The sequence below is a fragment of the Malaclemys terrapin genome, chromosome 2 (assembly GCF_027887155.1).
Source record: "Malaclemys terrapin pileata isolate rMalTer1 chromosome 2, rMalTer1.hap1, whole genome shotgun sequence".
Classification (NCBI taxonomy): Eukaryota; Metazoa; Chordata; order Testudines; family Emydidae; genus Malaclemys; species Malaclemys terrapin.
In genome coordinates this window covers 922,409-935,345 of record NC_071506.1, presented here as the reverse complement: position 1 = coordinate 935,345, position 12,937 = coordinate 922,409, and the positions used below count along the sequence as shown (strand labels likewise).

Sequence of the window (12,937 nt, the reverse complement as noted above, 5' to 3'; positions counted from 1 at the left end):
CCCTCCCCATGGCCCGTGCTCGGCTGAGCTGCCCTGGGGGGGCAGGGCACACATACTCGCTCTCTGCCTCCTGGCCCATGCCCAGCCGAGCTGCCCCCGTGGTTCATTCCTGGCATCCCTGTCTCTGAGGTGGAGGAGTTTGCGCACTTTGACTTTGGCGTCTGGAGGAAGCGGTACATGCAGTGGATCAGCCACAGGAAATCCCGCATCCTGGATGTTTTCCGAGGCATCGACCGGGACCAGGATGGGCGGATCAGCCAGCGGGAGTTCGTCCAGAGCGTCCTCTCCTCCAGTGAGCAGGGGTCCAAGCCCTGGAGTTGGGGGTGGGGGAGTCCCTCCGGGGGATCTGGGGAGCCCGGGTCCGGTTGGCCTGGTTGATGCAAGCTGCACCTCCCCACATCACCTGGTTTCCATGGTGACTAGAAGGCATCATTGGGGAATGATGCTTTTGTAGGGTTGTAAGGGCTGATACTGGTGGGGGTGGGTGGGGGAGGGACAGGCCCTGACACTGGGGAATTTCTCCCTCCGGGAAGGACTGGGACCAGGGAGACCCAGACCAGAGCCGGGGAGCTGCCCGGCTCGCAGGGGAACCACTGCAGGGGCACTGAAAGGTTCTCTGACAGCGCGCTCCCCCCACCCAGAATTCCCCACTAATGTCCTGGAGATGAGCGCCGTGGCCAGTATCTTTGATATGAACAGTGATGGCTTCATTGATTACTACGAGTTCGTCAGCGCTCTGCACCCCAGCCGGGACCCGCTGCGGAGGGTCGCTGACGCTGACCAGATCCAGGATGAGGTATGGCAGGGCGCGGAGCTGGGCAGCTCAGGCACTGGGAGGGCACCAGGAGCTGGAGGAGAGGAGCGTTCGCAGCTACTGCAGGGGGTGATGGGCAGCGAGTGGGAGCCCGAGGGGACCACTGGCATCGTCTGGGCTGGCCTGTGTCATGTAGGCCAGAGATGCCCCCAGCTAACTCCTAGAGCAGAGCTTGCAGACAAACACCCAACCCAGATTTAAACCCTCCACCACTGCCCTGGTACATTGTCCCACCGCCTCATACAAAGGTACAAGAACCTCTCTGCTCCTACTCGAGAGTCCCCTGTTTATGCATCCAAGGATCCCATTAGCCCCTTGGCCACCACATCCCACTGGGGCTCATGTTCAACTGAGTATCCACCACAGCCCTCAAATCTTTTTCGGAGTCCCTGCTTCCCAGGGTAGAGTTCCCCCTCCTGTGTTCTCTGCTCCTGGATCTGTACATTTACATTGCTTGCACCCCGTTTACCAAGCGATCCAGGTCACTCTGAATCAGAATTTCATTCTGAATTTACCACGCCCCCAATTCTTGTGTCATTTGCAGAGGTGATCCAGGTTCTGGTTCTGGTGATGATCACTTTGATGATTTTATGTTTTCTTCTGGTCATTGATACAAATGTTAGAGCGTAGGGCCAAGCACCAGTCCCTGTGCGACCACACTGGAAACACACCCGCTCAATGACAATACCCCGTTTACAGGGACATTTTGAGACCGAGCAGTTCGCCAGTTTTCAGTCCATGTAACGTGTGCCACCGTCGTTTTACGTCATTCTCGTTTTGTAATCAGTGTCGTGCGGCACCAAGTCAGACACCTTACAGAAGTCTCAATCTCTCTGTCAGCACTATCGTCTTTATCAGCCAAGCTCGGAATCTCATCATTAGTTTGACAGGATCTAGTTTCCATAAAGCCATGTTGATTGGCATTAGTTACATTACCCGCCTTTACTTCGGTATTAATTGAGTCCCGTGTCAACCACTCTGTTATCTTGCCCGGGATCGAAGTCAGCCTGACAGGCCTGTAATTGCCCAGGTTGTTTCCCCATCGTGAACTCACCCAGGGCTGCAGAGCCTGTGCACTGGGGCAGTGTGCGGGGCCTGCGGGCTTAGTCACGGGGCAGGCAGAGCGGGCGGACCCTGGTCCCAGGGCATTGGCAGGGTGTAGGGGGGCCACGACCTGGTTTTTTTTGATGGGTAAGTTCAGGGCCATCACGGCATCCTTTAAAAGGCTGGAGTTTGCGGGGAGAGGTTGGGCTGAGCCCTGTCTGGGACACGTGCCTGGGCTGGGGAGCGGCTCACGCTGTTTAACGATATTGGGAGCGGGTGAAACCTAGCGGTGGAATCAGGCTGGCGTCTTTACCGGTGATCTGGAAGAACAGACAGACGCGCTGACGTAAGGAAAGCAAGAGCGTACAATTATCCCGGAAAATACCTCGTCCCGCTGGGATGAGCCGGCACTGGGCTACCGGCACTGGCTTCACGCTGCGCGACCTGAGCCATTGAGTCTTTCTCAGCGACTTCCCTCACCTCAGATCGCGAGGTGCAGCCGCTGCCCTGCATCTTCGCTGCCAGTGTTAGCCACCACGTCCAGGGCTCACGCTGGCCTGTCCACCTCGCATAATGCCCAGGGCGATATTTCGGACAAGCCTTCCATCGCTGCGTCTGCCATGGGTCGTTTACAACAAATATGGAATCAGCCTCATCCCAGCACCACAACCAAGTTCAGGATCTATTTGAGTTGTAGCGTCTCCGGACTGTTGTCCGGCTGCCAAACGTGGATGCTGTGCTGCTCAGATTGGGCAGAGCTGGAACTTTCCACACAACATGCCAGCGTCGTAGTTGGGCATAAAGTGGGATGACTTCATCTGTAAGGCAGATGTTTATGGTCGCTCTGGTCTACAGACTCCCGGGGCCATTGTCCACAGACAGTGTCTTACGCTTTTCGGACATGTCACGAGAATGCCACAAGACAGTCCAGCGAACGTCATTCTCCGGGTGGCTCGTAACATCCGGGATAAAATTCCACCACCTCAGGGCTGCAGGTGGTGCAGAGGCAGACCCCCTATTACATGGGTTCATCACGTCTGTTCCGATGTTGACTCTTGGGCCATCAAGCCCTTGTGACCGCGCAGGAACGGACCGAATGGTGAGTGATCGCTTCAGCCAACTGCTCGGCTAAGCGTTGAAGAAGACAAATAATGCCGGGAACTGGTCACAGGGTGAGCTGGATCGCCTGGGATGGTGGCTCCCAGGGTGCGTTTGGACACAGTGAAATGCAGGGTCAGACATCTAACAACAAAACTGTAGGTGGCACCGCATGGGGGCTGGATTCCAAGGCAGTGACCCTGCAAAGGACTGAGACCTTGTGGCAGAGCTCCTGGTGCAGCCGTGGGGCCCAGCCGGGGGATAGGATCCCAGGCTGTGTGCGCAGGGGAATAGAGAGAGGGAGCAGGGAGGTGATTTGACCTGCATGCAGCACTCCCGAGCCCTTACTGGGATTCTGCGTCCTGTCCTGGGCTGCACATTGGAAACAGGAGGCTGTGACGCTGGAGAGCCACAGACAGAATTCCAGGGCTGCCAGCGAGAGCCTCAGAGCGCCCGCTCTGTTGAGTTTCGAGACCGGCAGAGAGTGCCGTGCTCGCAGCCTGCAAGGACCAATGGGGAAAGTGCTGACAGCCCGAGAAAGAGGCACTGGCTGGAAGCTGAAGCTGGACCAATTCAGCCTGGCAATGAGGGGAAGGATTTTAACAGAGGGGTGGGTAGCCATGGAACAATTTGCCAAGGGTCGGGGTGGGCTCTCCCGCGCTGGAGTCCAACCTGACTGGAACATGCTTTAGCCAAGCACACGCCGCAGGGCTCAGCACAGGGGTCGCTGGGCTGCGCTACATAGGAGCTCAGGCGCGATATTCTAACGGGCTCCCTTGCCTGGATCTATGAATTGTGCCGCCCTCGGAGCCCGGGGGAGGAAACAATCAGACCTGTGGGGGGGCTCCAGTTGCCCTTCGCCATTGTTGCCCCCTGTGATGTCACCATGCCAGCCCGCCCTGACACAGGGTACATGGGGAGGAGTGTGCCAGCCACAGCCGTCCTGCTCCATATGGCTGATGGGTTGAATCGGGGCTCTGGGGTCATGCCTCGCCTGGCAGGCAGGCTGGAGCTGTTCCTGCCCCTTCACCCTGGCGTCTGCGAGGGCCACACCAGGGCTGGGCAGCTCGCAGACCGGTGCAGGGCCCAGGGCTCACAGCAGATGGGGAAGATGATGGAGGGAGGAAGGGCAGACACTGGCGGGGACGGGGGGTCTCTCCAGGCTGTAGCCAGCTCATGGAGTCCCAGTCTCTGGAGGCCGTGGTGGGCGGTCACAGACCTCACGCTGCCCCGGCCCTTGTGCTGTGTTCCAGGTAAACCGGCAGGTGGCCCAGTGCAGCTGCGCCAAGCGCTTCCAGGTGGAACAGATCAGTGCCAATCGGTACCGGGTAAGTGCCACCCCCGGGCCTGTGCTGCCTCCCGCCTGCCCTTGGAGAGCTGGGACTGCCAGAGCCTGGTGTGTCCCTGCCCACTCGGACACCTGGGTCCATGAGCGCGGACACCGCATTTATCCTGAGTCTCCCTCAGCCCTGACGTCTCTCCGCCGGGGAGCCGGGAGAGGTTCAGCCCACTGGGCCAGAGTTGAGACTTGGGGCTGAGCCCTCCCTGCCCCTTGGGCCCCACACAGCAGCCCAGTGAGGTGCCCGGTCAGTACAGAGGGGCCGCAGCTCCCCCGGTCAGTACGGAGATGCTGCGGCTCCTCCCCCTCCCCCCCGTGTCAGTACAGAGGGGCCATGGCTCCCCCATGCTGGTCAGTACGGAGAGGCTGTTCCCTCCTTCCCCCCATCAGTACAGCGAGGCTGTGGTTCCCTACTCACACCCCACCCCCCGGTCAGTACGGAGAGGCCGTGTCCCACCCGCCCCAGCACAGCCAGGCTCCCCATCATCGGGAGAACCAGCTCCTGCTGTGACTGGCTGGAGAAGGCGTTTGGCCAGGCCCAGGCCCGGCTCTCTCAGGCACTGGGCTGGAGAGAGCCAGGAAGGGGCAGCATTCGCAGATGGGGCCATGCGATGTAATTCAGTGGAGCTGCGAGGAGACGCCGGTGCTCCAGGGGGGCCCCACTGAGCTGGAGAACGGGGTCGACAATGCAAAGCCCTGTCCATTGCAGAGACGTTTTCCCTGACCTCCTCTCCCGGTCTGGGCCCTGCGCTCGCTGCACCCACTCCGGAGAGGGGCCTGGGCAGCCCAGGGCAGCCCCCACTCAGTGCACAGCCAGGTGGGGCTGGGGGATGTCCTAGAGCCGCTCTGTACATGGGTGAGACCCTGCACCCGAGGCTTGGCACCGTGGCTCAGAAAGGGCCTGACAGGATCCGAGCAGGGTTGGAGGCAGGTGACGGGATGATTGGGGGCTAGCGAGACCCGTGGCTAGGAGGCCGGGAACCTGGGGGTGGGGGTTGGAGGCGGGCGACGGGACGATTCGGGGCTAGCGAGACCTGTGGCTAGGAGGCCGGGAGCCTGGGGTTGGGTGTTGGAGGTGGGCGACGGGATGATTGGGGGCTAGCGAGACCCATGGCTAGGAGGCCGGGAGCCTGGGGCTGGGGGTTGGAGGCGGGCGACGGGACGATTGGGGGCGAGCGAGACCCGTGGCTAGGAGGCCGGGAGCCTGGGGCTGGGGGTTGGAGGCGGGCGACGGGACGATTGGGGGCTAGCGAGACCCGTGGCTAGGAGGCCGGGAGCCTGGGGGTAGGGGTTGGAGGCGGGCGACGGGACGATTGGGGGCTAGCGAGACCCGTGGCTAGGAGGCCGGGAGCCTGGGGCTGGGGGTTGGAGGCGGGCGACGGGACGATTGGGGGCTAGCGAGACCCGTGGCTAGGAGGCCGGGAGCCTGGGGGTAGGGGTTGGAGGCGGGCGACGGGACGATTGGGGGCTAGCGAGACCCGTGGCTAGGAGGCCGGGAGCCTGGGGGTAGGGGTTGGAGGCGGGCGACGGGACGATTGGGGGCTAGCGAGACCCGTGGCTAGGAGGCCGGGAGCCTGGGGCTGGGGGTTGGAGAGGGACGATGATAATTTGGCTCCTCCCAGGCGTCCCGACCCGTGTAGGTGCTGGCTCACCCTAGCCGTGCCCAGCACAGCCCCTGCAGACACCTGCCCCGTCAGCGGCCCCACGCCATGGCTGGCTGGCTGCCGCTGGAGCACAAGGGGCTGTTGTTCCTCCTACGAGGGTGACCGGGAACAGTCCCAATACTGGGGGCTTTGTCTCGTATCGATGCCTATGACCCCACCCCCGACCTGGCTTGTCACCCTGCTGTCTGGTCACCCTAGTGCTCCCCTCGGGCCGGGCCCTGGCTGCAGAGCCCCGGCGCCTCACGCTGCCCCCGCCCTTTGCCTGCAGTTCGGGGAGTCGCAGCAGCTGCGCATGGTGCGGATCCTGCGCAGCACCTTGATGGTGCGAGTGGGGGGAGGCTGGATCGCGCTCGACGAGTTCCTGGTGAAGAACGACCCCTGCAGAGGTAGGTGGAGCGGCGGGGCCTGGGCTTCCTGCAGCACATGGGGCAGAGCCAGAGATCTTGGGGGGCCGCCCCTGGCTGCAGGGGGACCTGGGGCTCAGCTGGGGGAATTACCCCTTCGCCCTGTGCCTGGGGGTGAGGTCGCTGGCCGGCTGGCGGCCTGGAAACGGCTCAGGTTGTCCCCTCCCCAGGGGCCTGGTTTTCCTATGGGTCTAGGGCCGGGTCAGGGAGCAGGGGGGCTGGAGTCCTGCAGCCTGTGTCTGCATTTCCACTCCAGTCAGAGCCTGTCCACAGGGCTCGGTACATGATGGGGGACCCCTGCCATGGGCCCCCCTGCATCCCACTCACAGCAGTGCCTGGCTTGCTCAGCTGTCATTGCTGCCCAGGGCCCCTTGCCAGCCCCCCGGCTCCCTTACGCAGGCCCTAAACGCTTGAGTCCCTGGCCCCACTGCTAACCCACAGGTCCCCCTGCCCAGTAGTGAGAGGAGGGGACCCAGGCTAGGGGGCAGGGCCCTCCCGCCTGCCCTGTGCCCTCTGGGGAGCCCTGGCCCGGCCTGGCCCGGCCCGGCCCAGCCAGTGCTGCCCTTGGGTGCCCCAGGCTGTGGCTGGGCTGGAGCCCCCAGGGAGCAGCGGGGCGGGGGGGGGGAACTGGCTGAGACTAGCAGGGTTTCACCCCCTACCCTGTTAGGCTCCTGGGTGGGGGCTTCACTGACTGGCTGAGCAGGGCAGGGGGTAGCGGGGCCCGAGCTGCCCCCAGAATGGCCGGAGCGGGGTAGCATGGAGCTAGGGCAAGTTGGGGACTCGGTGTCTGTGCTCTGCCTGTGCCAACCAGCAGGGGGTGCCCCAGCCCGAGGGATGGGGATGGCTGCGGCCCTGGAAGTCGTGTCCCAAAGCTGGGAGTGTCCCAGTGCCGGCCGGGCAGACAGATATTCCCTCCCGCCGGCCCCGAGCCACAGGCTGTCACAGCAGCAAGAAACACGCCGGGCTTGGTGCAAGCTCGTTTTGTGCTCAGAGCCCTCAGAACAAGAGGAGACTGTCAAACCCAGGAGTCCTAGCGCCCAGCTGTAATCCCCACACCTCCCAGAGCCAGGGAGAGAACCCAGGAGTCCTAGCCCCCAGCTGTAATCCCCACACCTCCCAGAGCCAGGGAGAGAACCCAGGAGTCCTAGCCCCCAGCTGTAATCCCCACACCTCCCAGAGCCAGGGAGAGAACCCAGGAGTCCTAGCGCCCAGCTGTAATCCCCACACCTCCCAGAGCCAGGGAGAGAACCCAGGAGTCCTAGCCCCCTGTATAATCCCCACACCTCCCAGAGCCAGGGAGAGAACCCAGGAGTCCTAGCCCCCAGCTGTAATCCCCACACCTCCCAGAGCCAGGGAGAGAACCCAGGAGTCCTAGCCCCCAGCTGCAACCCCCACACCTCCCAGAGCCGGGGAGAGAACCCAGGAGTCCTGGCTCCCCGCCCCTGCCCCAACCCACTAAATCCTGGCTCCCAGACCCTGCTCTAACCCACCAGCCCCCACTCCCCTCCCAGAGCCGGGGAGAGAACCCTGGCTCCCAGCCCCTCCTTGTTCTACCCATTTGACTAGGGTTACCATACGTCCTCTTTTTCCCGGACATGTCCGGCTTTTCGGCACTCAAACCCCCGTCCGGGGGGAATTGCCAAAAAGCCGAACATGTCCGGGAAAATGGCGGCTCTGCTCCTCCCCGACTCTTCAGCTCTGTTTAAGAGCCGGGCTGCCCGAGCGCTACCGGCTTCGGGCAGCCGGCTTCCGCTCTTAAACAGAGCCGAAGAGGAGCAGAGCCTCCCGGCGCGGTGGCTCTGTGTAACTGACACCGTGTCAGTTACACAGAGGCGAAGAGGAGCAGAGCCGTGACTGGAGGCTCTGCTCCTCTTCAGCTCTGTTTAAGAGCCGGGCTGCCCGAGCGATACCGGCTTCGGGCAGCCCCCGTGCCTCCGGACCCTGCGCCGCCGGAACCCGGGAGGGGAAGTGCCCAGCTGGGGGCGCAGGGTCCGGAGGCATAGGGGCTGCCCAAAGCCCGAGCGCTACCGGCTTCACGGTTTGCTGGGCAGCCTCCAGACCCTGCGCCCCCGGCTGGGCGCTTCCCATCCCGGGCTCCAGCTGCGCTGGGGAAGCACCGGCCGGGGGCGCAGGGTCTGGGGGCTGCCCGGCAAACCCTGAAGCCGGTAGCACTGGGGCAGCCCTTTCCCCCTGGCTGGGAGTGGAAGGGAGGAGGGGGCGGAGTTAGGGTGGGGAAGGGGCGGGGTTGGGGCGGGGCTAGGGGGTGGGGAAATGGGCGGGGCCAGGGCCCATGGAGGGTCCTCTTTTTTTATTTTTGAGATATGGTAACCCTACATTTGACCCCACTCCCCTCCCAGAGCTGGGGAGAGAACCCAGGAGTCCTGGCTCCCAGACCCCCTGCTCTAACCCACCAGCCCCCACTCCCCTCCTAGAGCTGGGGAAAGAAACCAGGAGTCCTGGCTCCTAGCCCCCCCTTGGTCTACCCATTTGACCCCACTCACTTCCCAGAGGCAGGGAGAGAACCCAGGAGTCCTGGCTCCCAGCCCTCTCCCCTCCCCCACCCCACTCGACCCACTCGACCGTGCTAAAAGTCATGTCTCATAGAATCTGCAGCCCAGACCTACCCCAGCTGGTCCCCTGGGAATAATCCGCTGGGCAGCAGCTGTTCATCCCAGCTGTGGCTGCCCCACTGGCAGACCCAGCCAGGGCCCAGGGCCAGCCCTGGTGACTCCCTCCCAGGAGCCCCTGGCACGCCGAGTTAGGCCATGCCCCCCGCAGCCTTGGCCTGTGCTCAGCATGGCCCTGCCGGCGGGCAGCCGCTGCCTGTGCCCACAGCCTCTCGCTCACCGTCTCCGTCTCCCCTGAGCAGTGAAGGGTCGGACCAACCTGAAGATCAATGAGAAATACCTGTCTCCAGATGCCTTAGGGGCCACGACCGCCGGTGCCGGCAGCCAGTCAGCCCCCGCCTCCAAAGTGCTGTCCCCCAGCCGCTCCAACTCCAGCCTCAGCCTCTACAGCAGCGCCTCAGCCCCCAGCAGCCCCCTGGCCAGGAAGGTAAGAACCGCCGGCCTGGGAAGCCAAGGGAGCGACGGGAGCGGGACCCATGGCGGGGTGTGCCCCCTGCACGGAGGGCAGGGCCCCACAGGGACTGGGATCCCCACAGGAGCCCTGGAGCCCGGGATCACACGCGGGCTGGATTCCCCAACCCAGGCTCTGCCTGGCCACAGCCCTGCAGCGAGCTCCTTCCCCAGCCGTGTTCTCGAGTAACCGCCTCTCCTCTGCCCCCAGGCTGTCCTGCGCCGGACGCGCTCCGGAGACCGGTGCCCCCGTTCCCGCAGCTCCCTCCTGGCTGACGGGGCTGAGCTGAGCTTCTCCGCCCCCCAGGCCAGCACAGAGGCTGCGCCCCCAGGTGAGAGTCCACGAGCAGACTCCAGCAGCCTGGGAAGGGGTAGCGGGAGGCCTCCCACCCCCTGGCCCTTGGGTCTGCCCCTGCTGCTCTTGGACCAGGCCCTCTCTCTGCTTTGCTTCCAGAGCCCCCCGAAGGCCCCCCCACCTGAGAGCGCAGCCCGAGAGCACCCGTCGGAGCGGCCCCCCGGCCCAGCCCAGCCCAAGCCCCATTCAGGATTTTCTGCCCTTCTCGATGACTGCGCCAGCAGAGCCGCTTCCACGCCGCAGATGTGGCTCCAAGGCGGGAGAGGGTGGAAGACCCCGGCCCCAACCCTTGAGCAGAGAGCTCTGTGTATGTGTGTGTGTGTGTGTGTGTGTGTGTGTACGTGTACCTCGGGGTGTGTGTGTGTGTGTGTGAGAACCTCGGGGTGTGTGTGTGTAAACCTCGGTGTGTGTGTGTGTGTACCTCTGTGTGTACCTCGTGGGGTGTATGTGTACATGTGTGTGAACCTCGCAGGGTGTGTACCTGCATGTGTACCTCACAGGGTCTGTGTGTGTGCACCTCGGGGGGGGGGAGGGGTTGTCTGCCTGCGCATGTGTCACGGAGTCCCCGGGCGATGCTCTGGAACTGCTCCCCACAAAGCCAGTCAGGACTTTGGGGAGCCTCCTCTCCCTCGGAGCAGACTGTCTTCAGGGCAAGCAGCTCACACGGCTTCACCTCCTGGGTCTCTCCTGGGAGCATTCAGCATATGCCCCTCCGTGCGCTTCCCACAGCGAATCCGCCCAGGCGGGGTCCTGGGGAAGCCAGAGGGTCCTGCACCCCCACTTCGCAGTCAGACGTGACTCTCAGCCAGCCAGTAACACAGAGGTTTATTAGACGACAGGAACACGGTCTAACACAGAGCTTGTAGGTCCAGCGAACAGGACCCTTCCGTCGGGTCCATTCTGGGGTCCAGCGAGGCAGACCCCCGTCTGCCCTCAATCCCCGTCCCCAGCCAGCTCCAAACTCCAAACCCCTGGCCAGCCCCTCCTTCTCTGGGCTTTGTCTCTTTCCCGGGGCAGGAGGTCACCTGATCCCTTTGTTCACCTTTAGCTATTCCCTTGCAGGGAGGCAGGGCCCCGGCCATTTGTTGCCAGGATACAGAGTGTTCAGTGATTTATGCACACTGGAGACTTAAGAAACTGAGGCACCCACACAGTATTCAGAGGAACATTAAGAACAGTCCCACTTCGTCACAGCGTGTACCTTGGAGGGTGGGGGGGGGGCGTGTCTCACAGGCTGTGCATGTACCTGTCTGTGTAATTCATGGGGGAGGAGGTGTACCTCAGGGGGCATGTACCTCAGGGGGTGTACTTGCATGTGTACCTCACAGGGTGTGTGTGTTCTTGCATCTGTACCATGGGAAAGTGCGTGTGTGTGTGTGTGTGGACCTGCGTGTGCAGGGCCGACTCCAGGGTTTTGGCCGCCCCAAGTAGCCAAAAAAAAAAAAAAAGCCGCGATCGCGATCTGCGGCGGCAATTCGGCGGGAGGTGCTTCGTTCCGAGCGGGAGTGAGGGACCATCCGCCAAATTGCTGCCGAATAGCTGGATGTGTCGCCCCTCTCAGGAGCGGCCGCCCCAAGCACCTGCTTGACAAGCTGGTGCCTGGACCCGGCCCTGTGCGTGTGGACCTCGCAGGCCGTGTGTGTGTACCTCATGGTGTGTGTGTGTGTACCTGCATGTGTACCTCATGGGGTGTGTACACCTGCGTGTGTACCTGCGTGTGTACCTTGGGGTGTGTGTGTGTGTGTACCTCGGGGGGGGAGGGTGCCCACATGCTCTGCTGAGAGCTCTGCCTGTCCCCAGCTCGCAGGGCAGGGAGCCAGAGGGACCCGTGGGCAGGGCTCTGCTGTGTCCATCTGTCGTGCCGCTGGGCCTGGCCCAGGACATATGCAAACACCCCATGAAACACACCAGACTGCGCCACCTCCGGGCACTCGCTAACTCCCCCGGCACAGGGGGGAGACGGCTCAGGGTGAAGGCAGAGGCACCCCCAGCCTCCTACGCCTGGAGACAGACCCTGGCATCTCACCCGGCCCTGAAGACTCTGCCCTCAGCCGCCCTGGGGCTGGAACAGCAGGTGCAAGGACCAGCCCCGTCACCATGAGCGTAGTCTGCTCTGGTGCTGCACTGTTAAACCTGGCACTGTGGTAGCTAGGAGCCCCCAGCCAGTGCTACTGCCCTGCCCCCCCACAACCACCTGCTGGGAGCCCCCCAGCCAGTGCTACTGCTGTCCCCTCTGCTGGGAGCCCCCAGCCAGTGCTACTGCCCTGCCCCCCCACAACCACCTGCTGGGAGCCCCCCAGCCAGTGCTACTGCCGTCCCCCCTGCTGGGAACCCCCAGCCAGTGCTCCTGCCCCCCCCCCGAGCCCCCTGCTGGGAGCCCCCCAGCCAGTGCTCCTGCCCCTCCCAGAGCCCCCTGCTGGGAGCCCCCCAGCCAGTGCTACTGCCGTCCCCCCTGCTGGGAACCCCCAGCCAGTGCTCCTGCCCCCCCCCCCGAGCCCCCTGCTGCTGGGAACCCCCAGCCAGTGCTCCTGCCCCCCCCAGAGCCCCCTGCTGCTGGGAACCCCCAGCCAGTGCTCCTGCCCCCCCCAGAGCCCCCTGCTTGGAGCCCCCAGCCAGTGCTCCTGCCCCCCCCAGCCAGTGCTCCTGCCCCCCCCAGAGCCCCCTGCTGGGAGCCCCCCAGCCAGTGCTCCTGCCCCCCCCCAAGTGCCCCCTGCTGGGAGGCTGGGCTCTGTGTTCCCACGGTCACTGACGCTGCTGCCTGACCCCCTCCTCGCCCTGTGTGGGGTAGCCAGTAACAGGTCCCAGAGCCCCTGCCCTGCAGCCTGCGCTCCGGTCAGACGCTAACCCTGAGCCCGTTGCAGGGCTGGTGCAGGCAGAGCCTGGAGTCCCAGCCCAGCTGCGGGGCCCATATCTGGTGCTAACTCCTCTCTGGCCCCCTTGGGTGTGAGCAGCACCAGGGCCCTCCCCCACTGAGCTAGGGACCAACCACCCTCCAATACCCCTGTTGCACCCACAGCGGGTCCTGCCCGGAGCCCCTGACCCCACCCCTGCCTGCAGCACTGACCCCTGGCAGCAGGGCCCCGTCCCCCCACCACCGCCTGCAGCCTGTTCTCCGCCACCCGCTGACCTGCCAGCACTAGCG

General features: G+C 63.8%; 1 protein-coding gene across 1 annotated transcript in view; it reads left to right on the top strand.

Moving 5' to 3' along the window:
- The window catches only part of LOC128832812 (microtubule-actin cross-linking factor 1, isoforms 6/7-like), an 84,010-nt gene extending 71,646 nt beyond the window's left edge, over positions 1-12,364 (top strand). Inside the window, exons 33-39 of the mRNA XM_054020440.1 lie at positions 130-292; positions 642-796; positions 4,210-4,284; positions 6,228-6,345; positions 9,233-9,417; positions 9,652-9,772; positions 9,895-12,364. Coding sequence (XP_053876415.1) covers positions 130-292; positions 642-796; positions 4,210-4,284; positions 6,228-6,345; positions 9,233-9,417; positions 9,652-9,772; positions 9,895-9,920 — 843 coding nt within the window. The 3' untranslated portion in view covers positions 9,921-12,364. The remainder of the gene's footprint in view (positions 1-129; positions 293-641; positions 797-4,209; positions 4,285-6,227; positions 6,346-9,232; positions 9,418-9,651; positions 9,773-9,894) is intronic.
- The last annotated feature ends 573 nt before the right edge of the window (positions 12,365-12,937 follow it).